An 18,761-nucleotide genomic window follows, 5' to 3' on the forward strand; every position below is an offset into this window, starting at 1 on the left:
TGCCAAGATAAGCCTTCCCCAACCTGGTGCCTTTCAGTATTGCTGGACTCCCAAGCCACGTTAGCCCCCAGCCAGCATGGCCCAATGGTCAGGAATGATGGATGCTGAAGTCCAACATCATCTAGTGCAGTGTTTCTCAACCTTTTTTGGGCCATGGCACACTTGTTCCATGAAAAAAATCACGAGGCACACCACCATTAAAAAAGTTAAAAAAATTAACTCTGTGCCGCCCTATATTATAATTATGACTGTAAGAAACACTTGCCAAATATTGCTTTCCGGCGGGTCAGCGCTGCCGAGTTCTTAAAAGTATCTTACCCTGTGCGTGTTCTCGGACTTGTGAGAGGACGATTTGGTCTTCATGCCTCCGTGAATTAGCAACAAACTACCTTTTGAATGATGGAGATTGAATATTTTAAAAGTAGCTACTTGAAGTCCGCTCGATTTTCCAAAAAAGAGACACACGTGCGGCACTATTAGCTGCTAGGGGCTGCCATCTTGGCTAAAAAGGATTCTGGGATGATCCTGTCACGTGAGGCATGGGGAAAATGGAAATAATGAAAGCTGATTGGTCTGTGGAAACTAGAAGGGGCGAAGAAATAGGACGCCCAGGGAGGTGGAGTTTGCAGCTGCAAAATCGCCCTTCTTGTCGCCGCACGTCGCCGCACACTAGTGTGCCGCGGAACAGCGGTTGAGAAACGCTGATCTAGTGGGTACCAGATTGAGGGAGACTGGCCTAGGTGAACCGTAGGCTGCTTTGAAAAGGGAATGAACCCTCCACGTGTTGAAACGGGATAAGATGTGAGAGATGCAATGGTATCTTTGGGGGTGCTGCTACCTAAGGAAAAAAGGGCAATTCAGAAGGAATTGTGGTTTTCTGAGGCTGTTTCCAGTAACAAAGTGGCTTAACAGTGCCGATGTGGGAGAAACGGGTTCATGTGGATGTTGGAGGCCACACGCCCCAAACACACACAAGTTCTGAGCAAGACCTGAGAATTTTGAGGCACTGGCGCAAGGATCTTAAAGTGATAAATCTGGAAAAAAACTAGTTTTGTTATTGTTAAATTGCTTCAGGATCTTTCATGGGAAAGGAAGTGGTCTTCATAAATGAATGAATAAATAAAATGCTGGCCAGAAATGCAGCCTGCCTATCCAGGGCAAAAAAAGGCCAACACTCCTCCGCTCTAAATTTGCGCCCTGTATGACCAAGTAGCCAAAACGTGTTTAGCCCGCCTCCAGTAGAAGCAACATCTAAGCCCCACTAGTGCATAAGAAGCTTTCTAGCTCATGTTCTTTGTGTCAATGGTAAACAAAAGGATGCATTGTACTAGGCAACTTGGCGCTCACGTTGCTTTTCCCCCAGGTCTTTGAATGGTGTCATAAGTCAGATGGAGAAGTTCTCCGGCAACCTGAATGACCTTGCTAACAAAGTGGAGGCCACTCACCACACCACATCCCAAGGACTTGAGATTGGGTCTCGCCAACGGGATGAACAACTCAGGGGTACGTGCCTTCTCCGACACTAGGGACCTAAATGTCACTTCCACAGGACTTCCTCTTTCACTGGGGCACTTCTAATTTAGGAATTTGAGATTTTGAATCAGCTTCAGCAGATTCTCCTGCAGGGCCATGAAACAAGCATACAATCGGCACAGAAGGATTTCTAAAACTTTCCTGTCACAGGGGCGTTAGCGGCTACTCTAGAGTAACGACTCTTCCACGCGTTGCCTTTTCATGATTTTATTGGTGCTGAGTATTTACAGTGCAGAGCAGTGCTATGTACATGTTGTCAGTTAGGAGTCAGAACCTCCAAATGGATGTTCACGCGTTTTCTTCCAGCAAAATAATCTCGGGATACTGAATCTCCGCCCCTGCCGTTTCCGGCGCAATTCTGGGGTAGGTGGGATGGGCCTTCCCCCCTTGCCTCCCACTTCCCGTCTCCCGCTGGGCACGGGCTCCGCTACCTTGCCTGAGCCTCGGACCCCACTTCCTGAGTCACCGCTTGAGCTATCCCCTTCCCCGCTGCTGCTGGCGCTGGGCGATGAGCTGGTGTGCAGAATGGGAGGGACCTGCCTGTATCTCTTGTCCCTCACATTTCCCTTTTGTGTCTTACAAAGGCAAATAAAATGTGATGGAGGCTGTTGTCTGGGGGTGCCTCATCTTCCACTTCATTTGTGTGAGGTAAAAATACAAATTTCTTAGAAATTAGTAGGGATAAGCTGGTTAGCACCATTTATGCAGTCTAAAACTATTGGCATCAGCGGGGAGGGTTGATTCAAACAAAGAGATAGGCCTCTATACTATTGGAGCCTTGCAAAGTGTCAGTAATTCTTTTTTCCTCCCTTCTGAAGTTCTGGAAGAACGTCTGATCCGGCAGCAGAGAGACATGGAAGATGAACGCAGCCGACTGCAAGAGGTCATCTCTAAGATGGAGGGCAGGCTAAATGAGCAGACTCGCCTTCTGGAGCAGGTGAGCTATTGCTGGAATGGCAGACATTTATTGTAGCAAGAAGTTGTGACTTCGCAACTTTAAAGGGTGAACTGTTTTTCCTCTCCAGCTCCTCCTCAAATAACATGCTTGTTTTAAGGTGGCTTGAGTTATCCACTGGATTCCTGAGCCCTTTTCAACTACATTTATTTACTAGCGTCATGGAAACTATGTGGCCCACCAAATAAATGTTGCCTCACAGCCTCGCTCAGGCTGCTACTACTTACAGGGCGAAGCATGGATTAGAGTGCACAGAAGGGACAAGTGAATATCAGATTTAGCAAGCAGAATTTTACTGAGGGAACCGACAACCTCCGTTAACACGAGTTTCTTAAGATCGTAACTGTACATAAAATGGTAAAGAGTGGACATATTTCTTGATTCAGAATGACATGTTGAGATCAGAGCAATGGTTCTGATCCAATTTGCTGTTTATGAAAAAGCTCCTGGTAAACTGATTCAGAATAAAATACCTGTATTAGCATAGAATTAGGAAAAGGTTTCACAAATGTGCATTGAAAGAGTGGAGGAAATTATTTTACCCACTGTCATTATGTTAGCAAAAGGGATTTTGAAATTTGTATCATGGTTAATTTAATGACATGTCTCTAAAGTGGGGATGGCATGGAGAACGTAGTCCTTCAGGTGCTGAACACCTATCATCCCCAGCTCTGGGCAGTGGTCAGGACTGATGGGAATTCAACAGCATCTGGATGGCCACAGGTTCCCCATTCCCAATTTGAAACTTTGACCGTGGCTCTAAGCCATGTTTATTCTTCCGGAACTGTTCAGAGGGGCTTGCCCCCCCCCCATGAGTTAACAGAAGAAAATAAGAAAAAGCAAATTGTTCACTGATCAGGGGTTAAGGATTGCCCCATTTTCAAGACAGGCGAATGCCAATAACAACTTGTCTGCGTACATTAGTTTTCTTACTAAGTGAAGGATTGGGTGTGCTGTGGAATTGCATCAGGTTGATGACACAGCTGTGACTAGAATGACTTTCAGTTGAGCAACACCCACTATTTGCCCTTGCTTGCCTCCTTGCAAGGGCCTGTCCTCAGGTTGTCCTTCTGCTGCTCCACTGAGCCCTGATTTCTTCTTAAAGTAGCCACTGCCACCACCCCGTTGCCCTAGGATTGTATCCAACTAAACTCTACTCAAAGTAGATCCACTGAAATTAACAAACCTAAGTCAGTAATGCCAACTTCATTGGGTTTATTCTGAGTAGGACCAGCATTGGTTGCAACCCTTAGATGTAGGACTCTTTCTGTAATTACCCACATAAAGGTAAAGGACCCCTGGAAGGTTAAGTCCACTCAAAGGCAACTATGGGGTTGCAGCGCTCATCTTGCTTTCAGGCCGAGGGAGTTGGGGTTTGTCCACAGACAGTTTTCCAGGTCATGTGGCCAGCATGACTAAACCGCTTCTGGCACAACGGAACACCGTGATGGAAACCAGAGCGCACGGAAACACCATTTACCTTCCCGCCGCAGCTGTACCTATTTACTTGCACTGGCATGCTTTCAAACTGCTAGGTTGGCAGGAGCTGGGGCAGAGCAACACAGGAGCTCACTCCATCATGGGGATTCAAACCACCAACCTTCTGATCGGCAAGCCCAAGAGGCTCAGCAGTACTCTTTGCACACAGACAAAATAGAGCTCAAGCCCTGAAGCATAAATATTCCTTTAATTAGCAGACAAGCAATCAGTACAGATCTTGTAATTCTACCACCCTGCCTTGGTGTGTCTGCCTTAGCTTTTCGAGCAACTATTCTGTTACAGGTATATTGTTGTCCACTCTGACCTGCTAACCAACTGAGTCTGTCCCTCTCTCAGCTTTCCATTCCCACATGGTCAATCAGCCTCCCCCTTGGACTACTGCTGACACACCCAACTGCATTGCTTTCTTGCCTAATGGTGGGATGAGCAGATTTTGTGTCTTTCTACCTTAGGAACGCTGGAGGGTGACAGCAGAACAATCCAAGGCATCATCTTTGCAACACTCGCTAGAGGAGCAGAGGAGGATCATGACTCAGCAGCTGAGCATGGAGAAAGAAGAGCTAGAGAGGGCAAAGGTTAGAAAGGCCCTTGGTGGTTTTGTTTGTTTGTTTGTTTTGTTAGCAAAGTGATGTTGCCAACACACTGCAAAGTGTGGACTGATCCAGTTGTAAAAATGTAGCAGTCTATACCAACCTGGAAGGTGGAAGGGGAATGTCTATACACCTCTTGCATTTCCTGCTGATCTCGTTTCTAGATACAGTCATACCTCGGTTTAAGTCCGCTGAGGTTTGAGTACTATCAGTTTGAGTACTCTGCAGACACGGAAGTGTTTACTTCCGGGTTCCACGACACGCAGATGTGCAGAAGTGATCTTTGCAGCACGTGCATGTGCAGAAGTGCCCTATCGGTGCTTCGCGAATGCGTGAAAGAGGCGCTCCGTTTGAGTCCTGCTCGGGGAGCGAACGGCTCCCCGGAACGAATTGCATCCGTAAACTGAGGTACCACTGTAGAGGTTCCTCCGTGACAACAAAGAGAATTTTAAAGTGTTGAGTTTCTCCCCCCGCCTAGGCAACTGACTATAAGTTCAAGACACCCATATCAACCTTTAAAAATGCCATTTTGGCATTTGTTGGATTTGACTGTGTTTCTCTTTGTTGCTCCCAGAATGCTTTACTTGACGAGCAGAAGACCGTCATGCAGAAATGTGCCACGGAGCGCCATAAGCTTGCTGCAGAGTGGTCTGAGCTCCACACCCAGCAGAGGCTGAGCAAAGAACGCACAGAGAGGGAGGTGGACCGGGCTCTGCAGATTGACTCTCAAAGAGAAGGGGCCATCATGAGCCTGGCAAAGGTAAAAAAGGGCCGAAGCAGAGCATGCTCAGTTCTGGAGCTTTCTTTCAAGGCTTCGGCCTAGGGCCTAAAGGATATGAAGTGAAAATAAGAGGTGGGAGAATCTGAGAGGATATTTAGGTCGGGGCTTGTGAAGCGTTGCTCTTCAGAATGCAATAACAATAAGGTATGTGTGAGGATCCTGCAACCCTTGAGATGTTGTTGGACTTCAACTCCCTTCAGCCCAACCAACATGGTTACTGTGAGGGACAGGGGATATCGCGAAGTCCCTCCCCTCCTGAGTTCAAGCCCATCCCCGAGCACAGGGGAAAGCAGAGAGAGTTCCGATGCCAGTGGGGAAGCAGGAAGTCGGGTCCGAGGCTCAGGCAAGGTAGAGGAGCCAGGGTCCCAGGTGGGACAGGAAGGGGCGAATAAGGGGGGGAGACCCATCCCCCCAACTCCGGAATTACGCAGAAAGAGGAGGGGAAAGAGGATGGGTCTGCCAAAGCTTTTGTGTTGGAGAAAGACGCGCCAAAAGCCATTCGGAGGTTCTGAAACCGACTGACCACATCACTCCGTGTAAATAGCAATGACTTCAGCACTGTAAATACGCAGCACCAATAAAAGAATAAAATGCAGAGCTGCGTAGCGTCGTTACTCTGAAGTAGCCCACTCCGGCCACTGTGACAGCAACCTCCAAATCCTTTTTTGGGCTACTTTGGAGTTGCCGGGATGAGCGTGTCAGAGGCGGAGAGATGGCGGCAGATCGCGGAGCAAGCCCAGCAAGAACTGCAGCAGCTGTCGCTGCAGGCGCAGGGGGAATTGAAGGCAGCTAAAGAAGAGACTAAGAAGGTCCAGGACGACCGGCTACAACTTGCGGAACAGGTGAGAGCGCTACAGGAAAGAGAGCAGGAATTAAGGGCGGTGGCGGTAGACCTCCAAAACAAGCTGGATGCAGAGAAAAACAAGGCGGGAGGGGCACCCCAAGTCCAAGTGCTGCCAGGAAGGAGAGCCGGGACCCTAGTAAGCAAGTTCAATGGAGACCCGAGGGAATATCAGGGCTTTGAGACTGAGATTGTGTATGCTCTTGAGCTGCACCACGATGAGTTCCCTGATGATGAGCACCGGGTAGCTTTTATTGTGGAGCACCTCACCGGGGCAGCCAGGGAGTGGCTAAGACCGTTAATCGCAACAAAGAATCCTTGCATGAAGAATGTCAAACTTTTTCTAGAAGGTTTGAAAACGATGTATTCGTCCGATAGTCATATGGACCAGACTAAGGAGGAACTTCATAATTTACGCCAAGGAAATATGACAGTTCGCGCGTATTGGGCGAAATTCACCATGCTGGTGCACAGATTGGGGTGGGAACTAGAGTCACCCCCAATGCAAGCGGCGTTCTACTTGGGGTTGCATGAGGAGGTGAAGGATGAGCTCTCGAGAGGTCCAAAGCCCAGTAATATGGATCAGCTGAGCAAAGCGGCTCTGGCGGTGGGGGTGAGACAGGAATCCCGGTGGAGCGACAAGCAAGCAACGCGCGCAAAGCGGGCTTGGTTCCCACGGTCGCAGGAGAAGCCACTCCCCCAACAACCCTTTCAAGCCACGCCTGGGGCCAGCCAGGACCAGGAACCCATGCAGATTGATAGCGCGCGCGCGCGCGGGCTTTTCAAACCCCAGCGGCGCCAAGACGCAAGGAGGGAAGGGGTGGGAATTGCTTTCTCTGCAACTCCCCCCAGCATCTCGTCAGAGACTGCCCACATCGCAGGGAGTGGCAAGGAAAGGCGGGAACGGTTGTGCCCTCCCCCACTGACGCAGTACCACAGCAGGGAAACGGGAAAGCCTGGCTGCAGGAGACAAGGGGCAGCAGCCAGGCACAGTCAGCAGACAACAGCCCCAGCCCACCCACCCGCACAGAGAGGAGCAGAGCCAGCCCACCCCTCCCAGAGCAGGAGTGGTTCTAGAAGTGACGCTCACGCTCCCAAATGGCTATCCCCTGACGGTCCTCGCCCTAATTGACAGTGGTGCCTCAGCCAACTTCTTCTCGAGAAACTTTGCGGAAGAGCACCAGATCCAGCTTCTGCAGCTGGATTTTCCTCTGCACGTGGCAACCATTGACGGCAGAGAGCTGCTGGGTGGGGCCATCACTCATCAAACCCCCCCCATGAGAATGACGGTGGGAAGGCACTCAGAGACACTGGCATTCAACGTCACCACCATCTCAGACCCCCCCATCGTCTTGGGCATGAGCTGGCTGGCGCGCCACGACCCCTCCATCAGTTGGCACCAGAGATGCATCACGTTTGGGTCGGACTTTTGTCTGGAACATTGCATGCAGCACCAACCAGGGGAGGGGCCTCCAATAGCCACGGTGGCCACCATGCACGTCAAAGGGGGTGAGGCGATACCCAAGCCGTACTGGGACCTGCAGGAGGTCTTCAGCGAAGCGGAGTCCGACCACCTACCCCCGCACAGGCCTTTTGACTGCCAGATCAACCTGGTGCCAGGGGCAACTATACCCCCAGCCAAGCTGTACGCCATGTCAGACCAGGAACTGGAGGATCTGCGCGCTTTCATCGACAAGAACCTCAAGCGGGGGTTCATCAGAGAAAGCAAGGCAGCAGGGGGCAGCCCGGTCTTCTGGGTGGACAAGAAAGACACGCAACAGCGCCGTCTTGTGGTGGATTTTAGACGGCTGAATTCAGTGACAGAGCCAGTGGCTTTCCCCATGCCCAGAGTGGATGATCTCCTGACAGCGGCACGCAGGGGCAAGATTTTCACCAAGCTAGACCTGAGGGGGGCGTACAACTTGATCAGGATCCGGGAAGGCGATGAATGGAAAACCACGATGTTCACGCCTCTGGGCTCTTTTGAATATCTGGTGATGCCCTTCGGGTTGCAAGGGGGCTCAGCATGCTTCCAGGCCTTCATGCACCACGTCCTGGGGTCCCTCCTCTTCAGGAAATGCTTGGTCTTCCTGGATGACATCCTTATCTATTCCGATGACCCAGTGCAGCATGTGAAAGATGTCAGGGAGGTGTTGCAGCGCCTGAAGGAGAACCACCTGTATGTGAAGCTGGAGAAGTGCAAGTTTCACACCAAGGAGGGGGACTTCCTGGGCTACAAGCTGTCAGACAAGGGGCTGGCGATGGACAAGGACAAGGTGCAGGCCATCCTGGACTGGCACAGCCCCAGGACGCGCAAAGATGCCCAACGCCTACTAGGCTTCGCCAACTTCTACAGGAAGTTCATCAAGAACTTCTCTCGCGTTACGGCTCCCATCACTGACTGCCTGAGAGGCAAGCAGAAGTTCAGGTGGACACCAGAGGCGCAAGCAGCGTTCGAAAGCCTCAAGAGGGTGTTCGCCTCAGACCAGAACCTGTTCCACGTGGTTCAGGACGCGCCCCTACGCGTGGAGACAGATGCTTCTGATAAAGCTGTGGGCGCCATTTTGTTGCAACTGGACGCCAACAGAGAGTGGAGACCCTGTGCCTTCTTCTCCAGGAAGTTGACCCAGCCAGAGCGAAACTACACGGTGTTTGATCGGGAACTTCTTGCGATCCACGCTGCGTTCCAGCACTGGAGACACTTCCTGGTGGGCGCCAAGCACCCCATCCAGGTGTGCACGGACCACAAAAACCTGGAGTTCTGGAGAACTGCCAGGGTGCTCAACCAGCGGCAGATACGGTGGGCAGAGTTCTTCTCGAACTTCAACTTCTCCATACACTACATCCCGGGAGAGCAGAATGTCAGGGCGGATGCCCTCTCCCGCAAGCCAGAGTACATGGAGGAGGAGGCGCCACCGGCACCCAGGCACATTTTCCCCCCGTCAGCATGGTCCTGCGGAGCAGCAGTGGTGAGCGAGGCAGAACTCACAGCACTGACGGCAGCGGATGAATTTGCCAACCGCATCTTCAGAGAACTGAGAGGGGGGGGAGCAGGCAAAAGACTTTGCAGCATGCAGGGGGCTGCTTTTCTACAAGGGTGCACTGTACCTGCCCACCACCCAGCTTAGACGTACGGTCCTCAAGCAGATGCACGACAACCCAACGGCGGGTCATTTTGGGAGGGACAAAACCGCTCACCTAGTCATGAGACACTTCTGGTGGCCAGGGGTGCGGGAAGATGTTCGAGACTATGTACGGGGCTGTGACACCTGCCAGCGGGCAAAGGTGGTCAGAGCAGCGCCAGCAGGATTGCTGGAGCCCTTAGCCACACCACACAGGCCGTGGGAAGTGGTGTCCATGGACTTCATCACAGATCTGCCTTCTTCCAGGGGCAAGACCGCAGTGTTGGTGGTGGTGGACCTCATGTCCAAAATGTGCCACTTTATACCGTGTGCCAGGGCGGTCTCTGCAGAAGAGACAGCCAAACTGTTTGTTGACCACGTATTCCGACTGCATGGATTACCTTTAAGAGTTATTTCGGATCGTGGCCGCCAATTTCTTTCCAGGTTCTGGCGGCGGCTCATGAACCTCCTGCAGGTGGAGGTCAGCTTGTCGACGGCCAGACACCCGCAGACCAATGGACAGGCGGAGAGGGTCAACGCCATTCTGCAGCAGTACCTGAGATGCTACGTCAGCCAGCGGCAAACGGACTGGGTGGATCGCCTGCCACTGGCAGAATTTGCCTACAACAATGCGGTGCACGTCTCCACAGGGGTGTCGCCCTTTAAGGCCAATTACGGGCGCGACCTCAGATCTTTCCCAGAGAGGGAGGGGGAGGAGGAGGAGGAGGGCCCACAGGCTGAGGATTGGGCAGAGGAACTGGAGACGGTGCACCAGCAGCTCAGAGAACACTTGGAGAGAGCCAAGGAAGCGTACAAGAAGGGGGCAGATCGCCACAGGCGACAGGGGGAGGTCATTAGGGTGGGGGACAAAGTTTGGTTGTCCTCGGAGGGCCTTCCCATCAGAGGGAGGTGCAAAAAGCTGGCGCCCAGAAGGTTGGGCCCCTTCACGGTCACGCAACAGGTCAACCCGGTGGCATACAGGCTGGCACTGCCAGAGGACATGAGGGTGCACCCAGTGTTTCATAGATCGCTGCTGTCGCCGTACAGGGAAAGCAGCAGGCTCCGAGGCAGCGAACAAACCCCTGAGGGACGGGGGGAGAGGGAAGGCAGGGAGCAACTCAATGAGGCCACGGCCATCCTGGACTCAAGGTGGGGGGTGGGGGGCCTGGAGTACCTCATGGCATGGGAGGATGCTCCACCGTCACAGAATGAATGGGTCCCAGCCACTCAGATACAGGAGGAATTCCTGGTAGAAGAATTTCACGCCCTCTTTCCCCATAGACCCAAGCCCTGGCACATGGAAAGGGAGGGGGAGGGGGAGGAAGCACGGGAGAGCAGTTCACCATGGCGCTGGGAAGCGGAGTTTGAGGAACCAGAGGATGAGGTATGGGTGTCACCGAGATCCACCCAGTCAGAGGAAGGAGCAGATTGGCAGAACATTTTAACCCCTACCAGCTCTGACGCCACGGACTTTTTGGGATTCCCGTCCTCCCAGGCGGAAGGGGGGGGCTCGCAGGACTGGGGGAGGTGTTCACACCAACGGGCTCGGAAAGCACTGAGTTCTTAGGCTTCCAGTCGTCACCGACACCTGGGGGGGACCTGGGGAGGGGTGAAGGAGAGCTTGGGAGGGGGGTGGATGTGAGGGACAGGGGATATCGCGAAGTCCCTCCCCTCCTGAGTTCAAGCCCATCCCCGAGCACAGGGGAAAGCAGAGAGAGTTCCGATGCCAGTGGGGAAGCAGGAAGTCGGGTCCGAGGCTCAGGCAAGGTAGAGGAGCCAGGGTCCCAGGTGGGACAGGAAGGGGCGAATAAGGGGGGGAGACCCATCCCCCCAACTCCGGAATTACGCAGAAAGAGGAGGGGAAAGAGGATGGGTCTGCCAAAGCTTTTGTGTTGGAGAAAGACGCGCCAAAAGCCATTCGGAGGTTCTGAAACCGACTGACCACATCACTCCGTGTAAATAGCAATGACTTCAGCACTGTAAATACGCAGCACCAATAAAAGAATAAAATGCAGAGCTGCGTAGCGTCGTTACTCTGAAGTAGCCCACTCCGGCCACTGTGACAGTTACAGTAATATATTATTTCTACTTTGTCTTTCTACCATTATGCGTACACACAAAGAATTAAACAATACAATGTAGGCATGGAAATATAAGATGCAGGAATTAAATTTACTAGAGGATCTTTTCCCGAATAGCCATTGCCTGCTGCCCAAGTATGGGGGCACTGAACTAGATGGAGCTAAGTCATTACAGTATAAGGAGCTGCCTTATATTCCGTTCACAGTAATACAAGATAGCAAATCTTACAGGCCCTTTTTTATTAGGAACGCGCAGACCTGCAAATCAAAGCCAGTGAGCTGAGATCGAGGGAGGAGCAGCTGGCGAGAGATCGGGAGATTCTGGAGCAAGAGAAGCAGGAGCTGAGGCTGGAAAAGGAAAGGGTCAATGCAGCAGCTTTGCATGTCAAGCAGAGGACCGAAGAAATCCATAGCATGAGCAAAGTAAGAAAGCCTCCTTTTCCCCTTTACACATCTAGCTGTGCTAGGAAGGCAGGAGGAGGAGGAAACTGAGTCAGAGCAGAATGTAGGAACCAAACAACAGGTTTGGATTCTGATGGTCTGGTTTCTAGTCCTAGGTGTAACATCAGCATGTGATATTTTGTTCTCTCCGTCGTGGAGATGCTGAAGCACACCACATTGTCCTTGGGTTGAATTCAACAAACTCATTGCATGAATAGAACCACTTCTTGTGCAATGGGACTTCTCCATTCTATCTTTCCACTGTACGCCCCCAAACTCCCCCACACCTCTGCAGGGTTGAGAGTAGATTTTGGTGGGGAGTGGGGGATGCAAAGAGCACATTGGGGGGGGGGAGGGAAAGTTCAATTGCACAATCACAAGTCATTCTGTTCATTCATTGGAGTCAACCTTTTGTGCCGGATTCAACTAAGTTGTTGCAGTCTAGCAGAAGCCAGCACAAGGAGTTCCATTTGCAAAGTGGGATTTCCTCCCCCAGCACCACCTCTGTGTCCTCTGAGATCTGTCCAGGAGGGTTTGGGAACCCCCGGGATAGGAGGAGGAGAGGAAATTATTTTGTGGCGTCCCCTGCTAGCTTGGAAAACAGAATTAAGATCTCACTGCTTGTTGCTCAAGACGGATTTTGTTGTGGTAATATGCACACAGTAACACTGAATGTGTAATAACAAATTGGGTCCTGATTCTTTCTCCTCATGCTGCACAGCTATCCTCTGAGAAATACGAAGAGGGGGAAAGAGCCCTCCTGGAGGCAAGGAAGGTGGAGTCAGAGCATCAGGCCAGGCTGCGTCTTGTGCAGCATCAGATGGAGCGACTCAGGGAGCAGGAGGAGCTGCTGCACCAGGTGATTTCTCTGAAGCTTTTAAACTATTTTGTTGCCTGTGCATCAACATCTTTGTCATTCTCTCTCTCTTCTTTTTAAAATTTTATTAATTAAAACAATCCATACAATCCATCTTATACATTAATTTCAAAGAAAAAACAAACAAAAAATATAATACAATACAACACCCTCCACCATTTCCCCCTCTCTCCCCCCTCTGACTTCCCTCCACCGCCTACTCGACTCCTGTTTCTATCATTGTTTAATTCTGTAAATTCTGTTTTCTATATATTCCTATAATTATATATATCTGCGTGCATTCTATTTTCATATATTTCTATATCCTCTTTATTTCCAAGTTTATCCTCTTATATAACTTCATATCTTTCATTCTAAGCATGAAAGCATACCATCCTTTGAGTGATATTTTTTCATATATTCATCATAGCATTTCCATTCGCTTCTTAACTTTTGTTTTGATTGACTTCTTACTGCTGCTGTCAATTTGGCCATCAGCAAATACTAACTTTGCAGATCCACTTCAGTCTCAGCATTCTTATTAGTAATATTCATAATAATAATACTAATAATTCATAATTATATGTATTAGATTTATTAGTTTAGGACAGCTGTCCTAAACAAAAGATGGAAATGCCACTTTAAAAAAAACCCCACCCTGCCTGTGCAGTGGGGATTCCTCTCCTCTTGCACCCCTCAGGTCTGTTCTTGGACAGCTTTCAGGTGGCTGCACAGAGAGAGGAAGTTCTGCAGAACATGGTGCAAGAGACAATGGCACACACAGGAGGCTTTATTTTGGTGGTAGCTCCTGTGTTCTAGAATGTTCTTCCCCTCTCTCTTGTGAGGTGCATCTGCTGCTAATTATGTGTAGTTTTGTAGGCAGCTCAAGGCACACCTCTTTGCTCAGGCTTATGAAGGGCTGATGTGAAATGATCCACTCCCTCCATTATTTCATACTGATTTGCTGCTGCTTTTATCCCGTTTTGTTTTTGCTTGTAACTTTACACAATGTAACCCACCCTTGGACCACCTTTGGGTGAAGGGGCAATAATAAATCCCATTCAATCAAATAAATAAATTTAGGAGGCACATGGCAAGTTTAAAAAACTCAGTCTGTGCACAGGACACCTACTCAATGTGAGTTTGTTGCCCTGTACCACAGAGCCTCCCACCAGAATGTTTCTTAATTCTCTTTCTCCTTCTCACACTGGACTTTGTCAGGAGCACCTCAGCCTGTCTCAACAGAGGAGGCAGCTTGAACAACTGCGGGTGGGACTTCCAAGCAATCCATTGGTGTTCCAGACCACATCCCAGATGCCGTTGTCAGGAGCTCAGGCCAATGCAATCTCCAGGACACACTGTAAGTAGCTACGCAGCCGCCACCAGTCCCTTCAGGAGTGCTTTTGGTGGGAAGCCTAAGGATAAACCTTGGAGATGTTTGGGACATTATCTGTGAGGGCCTTTGTGTGGAGGCTCGTTACTCTAGCTAAATTTATTTCCTTCCCAGATTTCTCTCTTCCTCTTACGGATCTACCTAAAGCCAACCCTGGAACCTCTCAGGGCCAATCAAGTTCAGGACCAGCAGATCTCTATGCTAAACTGGTGCTGCATAAGATTTCAGCTGATCGGGTAAAAATTAATTCTCTAGCATTTGATCTTCAGTAGACTGGGAACATTACCTCTGCCCTGGGATTGTTGTTTCTGTCCTGATGCTGTTTATACAACTTTCATATTACATATTTATACATAGCTCAGTTTCAGTTCTAACCATTGCATGCTTATTTATAGAAGAGTTCTGTTTAGCTCACAATACAGATGGATTATTATTATTATTATTATTATTATTATTATTATTATTATTATTAAACAATATTTATATACCACTTGGTTGTAATAAAACCTCTAAGTGGTTTACTCACTAAAGTAAGTTGGTAAATAGGAAGGTAGCACTATGAGTCTGTGACACCCACAGATCCTGTAAGTTTGACCTTTTTTAAAAAACAGGATCATGATTTCTTGGAGGAAGAACAGTTCTTCTTAGAAACCTTGAAGAAAACTTCCTACAATGCTCCATCCCAGTCAGCATGAGAATGGAAGCGTACTGAAGGCATCCCTTCCTGGACTGATGGTTTCTCCTAATAAAGATGGATCTTTATCATTTTGATATTTTTTTTAATGCTTCCAGAGGGCGGTGGTAAATGTAAACATGTAAATGCCAAACCTCACATTAACAGATACTACATTTGTAAAATAAAGCTTTTTAAACTTTCCTGTAACTCCCTGCTTTTGTGAAAAACATAGGGCTCTTTTGGGCTGAAGCTAGACTGGTGACTGGGAGCGGCCGCCGAGACCACATAACACCGGTCTTGAAAGATCTACATTGGCTCCCAGTACATTTCTGAGCACAGTTCAAATTGTTGGTGCTGACCTTTAAAACCCTAAATGGCCTCGGTCCAGTATACCTGAAAGAGCGTCTCCACCCCCATCGTTCTGCCCGGACACTGAGGTCCAGCGCCGAGGGCCTTCTGGTGGTTCCCTCGTTGCGAGAAGCCAAGTTGCAGGGAACCAGGCAGAGGGCCTTCTCGGTAGTGGCGCCCGCCCTGTGGAACGCCCTCCCATCAGATGTCAAAGAGAAAAACAGCTACCAGATTTTTAGAAGACATCTGAAGGCAGCCCTGTTTAGGGAGGCTTTTAGTGTTTAATATATTATTTTATTTTACTTTTCTGTTGGAAGCCGCCCAGAGCGGCTGGGGAAACCCAGCCAGATGGGTGGGGTATAAATACCCTGTTTCTCATATTTTAAGACATACCCATAAAATAAGCCATAGCAGGATTTTTAAGCATTCAAGGAATATAAGCCATACCCCGAAAATAAGACATAGTGATAGGCGCAGCAGCAATGCCGGCCACGGCAGGAGGAGGAGGAAAAAAATAAGACATCCTTTGAAAATAAGCCATAGTGTGTTTTTTAGAGGAAAAAATAAATATAAGACGTGTCTTATAATATGAGAAACACGATAAATAAATAAATAAATTATTATTATTATTATTATTATTATTATTATTATTATTATTATTATTACTACTACTACTACTATTATTAGGTGCCATTGGAGCTTGATACATTTGGGTAGCAAGGTGCTCCTGGCCATACCCTGTCTTTCCACCTTATTGCCTTTTTGCATTCCTTTCGTGGGGGCTCTTCCCATCCCCTGTGAGCAGAAAGAGGTCAGTAGAAGACCCTCCAGATTATATACTTGCTAAGCATTCATCCTGATTTGCTTGCACAAAGTTTCTGTGGAGGGTAGATTATATTCTATCTTTATTGAGCATTCATTCTGATTTCCTTGTCAAATGTTTACACAACTTCTCATTAGTCATTTGTGCTTTGTTCTTTATTATTATTTATTAAATTTGTATACAGCCCTTCATCTGTAGATCTCAGGGTGGTTCACAACATAAAATTACAATATTAAAAAACACAAAATGCACAATAAATATAAGAACAAAAACAAACCAATAATCCTCCTTCCCATAATGCATTTAAAAGGACATCAGATGTCAATAAGCCAAAGGCCTGGTTAAAGAGAAACATTTTTGCCTAAAGGTATATAACAAAGGCGCCAGGCGAACTTCCCTGCGGAGAGCATTCCACAAACAGGGAGCCACTGCAGGTAATTCTTGTGTTGTCACCCACTGAACCTCACATGGAGGAGGCACACAGAGAGGATGATTTCAGGGTCTGGATATAGGTTCATCTGGAGAGAGGCGGTCCTTGAGGTACTGTAGACCTGAACTGTTTAATTTGTTCTTTCCACACTTCCCAGTGCTTTTCCCCATTGCTTTCTATACAACAAAAAGGCCCTTTAAAGAAAAGTGCATTTGTTGCACTAGGGCACCAGAGTCCATTAATTCACTTTAATAAGCAAATCTATGCTATTGAATCTGTGCAAAAAAAATGACAGGTGTGCCAAGGCTACAATCCTAAGAATACTAATGTCTGCTGTTACTCATCTTTCATCAGGGTTGGAGATCCTGTGATCTTCCAGATGTTGCTGGACTGCAACTCGCATCTGGTCATGGCCGATGGGAGTTGTAGTCTAACAAGATATGGAGGCCACCATGTTGGCTGCTCTTGATTCAAACTAAGCAATGCTTTATTCAAACTAAGCAATGCTTTATTCAAACTAAGCAATGCTTCTGCTTAAGTGAATTATCAGGAGCAAAGGGGGATGTGACAGTAAAAAGCACTGTTAGCTTCTAATGGCTAGTTTTTCTGCTGTTGGTGACAGTAATTGTGCGGTTACCGTGATCAATTGTGAAAATCTGATTTAAACCACCAAGCTGGTTTAAATTAACTAGTCAAATTAACCACCAGTCTATTAGGCTGTAAAAATGGAGTGACTTCAACTAACAAACAAAAAGCTATTTTAATAGAAGGGCAGAAAGAGATTTCACTCCCCCTCCCCATAATCTTCAGTGACTTACTTCCATTTTCATTATTTCTCTGTAGCAGCCATCTGTTCTCAGCAATTGGCACATTCCATTAAGGCCAGAAAGCTTAATAAAAATCTGTAGCCATAGAAAAAACAAACTGCTTAGTGGAATAATATATTTTAGCAAGAGGAGGCAAAAGGTGTTTAATCTCCACATGTCACTGGTGTTTTTTGTTTTGTTTTGTTTTCATTAGTTTTTCCATCAAGGACAAATGCTGCTTATTTGAACTGTAATGGGTGCTTTAAAACACACACACACACACACACACACACACACACACACACACACACACACACACAAAAGAGCTAGACATTTAGTTGATCATACAGTGTAGAAAAGGCTTTGGCTGTGCTTACCTAAACCTAGAATAAGTGGGAAGTTGGGGCAGAAGAAAAATCTCACGATTCTTTAGATGAAGTCATTGAATTAGGAAGAGGTAATAAGGGAAGAGGTAATAAGGGGGCAATGTGGCGGTTTTGTTTGTTTTTTAAAAAGGTAATTTTATCTCTGTGATACATTCCTGTTACGTACCTGTAAAAGACACAAAGAGGACTGCCATCTGAAGAGGGGACACTTTAACAAAAGCTATCCAAGTTCACATCACTCAATCCATCATGGCTCTGTTATAACCTAGTTTCAAAGATAATTGGACCGCAGCAAAGTTGGGAAGAAATAATAATTGCTTATGACTATACTATCCTGATCTCATCTGATCTTGCAAGTGCAGGATCAGGCCTGATTAGTACTTGGATGGAAGTACACGTGGCAATACCAAGTGCTGGACCACTGCCTTCTTTCACTGTTGTGGGCCGTCCATTGTGAAGTAACCAATACTGTATGCATGGACTTTCTACCTGAGACCCAAGTCCCTCCCCCCTGACTACAAAAATCGTCTCCAAACTGGCCCCAATATTCTTGATAATTCTGCTCACAAACAGAAGCACTTCAGGATTGCCAGGGGAATTATTTCATAAACTCCTTTGCAAAGTTGTGCAAAAAAATGGGGGAAACTGCAGCCAGTTCTATAGGATTGCTTCCTTTTGCAATGCTTCGCTACGCTGATAGGATCCAGCACGGAGGTCAACTGTCTGCCCAAAGGCAATTGCAAAACAGTGCTCAAAATATTAATCACGGCAGGAGAACCCAGATAATACCCGCCTACAGTGTGGTCCAAGTATGAAATTCATAGAAAAAGGAAGGAAGCAGCTGGATAGGATCCAGGCTGAAATGGGGTGCCAAGAGTAGAAACAATTTTAAAAAGAAAAAACAAAGAGCAGCCATAAGACCCTGCAATGAAATCTGAAACAATAGCAGAGGGTAAAAATAGGAGACCTGAAAGCAAAAGAGGGGGCGGGGAAAAGAAAAGCCTACAGCACCCGGTATTCCCAGGCGGTCTCCCATCCAAGTACTAACCAGGCCTGACCCTGCTTAGCTTCCGAGATCAGACGAGATCGGGCGCGTTCAGGGTAGTATGGCCGTAGACAACAGTTCCGTCTGCTGCCGCTGCTTTAAACCAGGAACCGAGAGAAAGTGTGCCCCCGGCCTACACGGACATAGTAAACCT

General features: G+C 48.2%; 1 protein-coding gene and 1 non-coding gene across 3 annotated transcripts in view; one reads left to right on the forward strand and one right to left on the reverse strand.

Moving 5' to 3' along the window:
- The window catches only part of FBF1 (Fas binding factor 1), a 34,861-nt gene extending 19,905 nt beyond the window's left edge, over nt 1-14,956 (forward strand). For both annotated transcript variants that reach the window (XM_035104513.2, XM_060271836.1), the window contains 9 exons: nt 1,364-1,503; nt 2,352-2,470; nt 4,441-4,563; nt 5,153-5,338; nt 11,650-11,826; nt 12,566-12,703; nt 13,922-14,060; nt 14,208-14,329; nt 14,705-14,956. In XM_035104513.2, the coding sequence (XP_034960404.2) occupies nt 1,364-1,503; nt 2,352-2,470; nt 4,441-4,563; nt 5,153-5,338; nt 11,650-11,826; nt 12,566-12,703; nt 13,922-14,060; nt 14,208-14,329; nt 14,705-14,788 (1,228 nt within the window). In that variant the 3' untranslated portion in view covers nt 14,789-14,956. The remainder of the gene's footprint in view (nt 1-1,363; nt 1,504-2,351; nt 2,471-4,440; nt 4,564-5,152; nt 5,339-11,649; nt 11,827-12,565; nt 12,704-13,921; nt 14,061-14,207; nt 14,330-14,704) is intronic.
- Nucleotides 14,957-18,561: 3,605 nt separating this feature from the next.
- LOC118081612 (5S ribosomal RNA) lies at nt 18,562-18,680 on the reverse strand. Its single transcript, XR_004692089.1, has one exon. It is a non-coding gene; the product is annotated as a 5S ribosomal RNA (ribosomal RNA).
- Nucleotides 18,681-18,761: the final 81 nt, after the last annotated feature.

The sequence above is a fragment of the Zootoca vivipara genome, chromosome 2 (assembly GCF_963506605.1).
Source record: "Zootoca vivipara chromosome 2, rZooViv1.1, whole genome shotgun sequence".
Classification (NCBI taxonomy): Eukaryota; Metazoa; Chordata; class Lepidosauria; order Squamata; family Lacertidae; genus Zootoca; species Zootoca vivipara.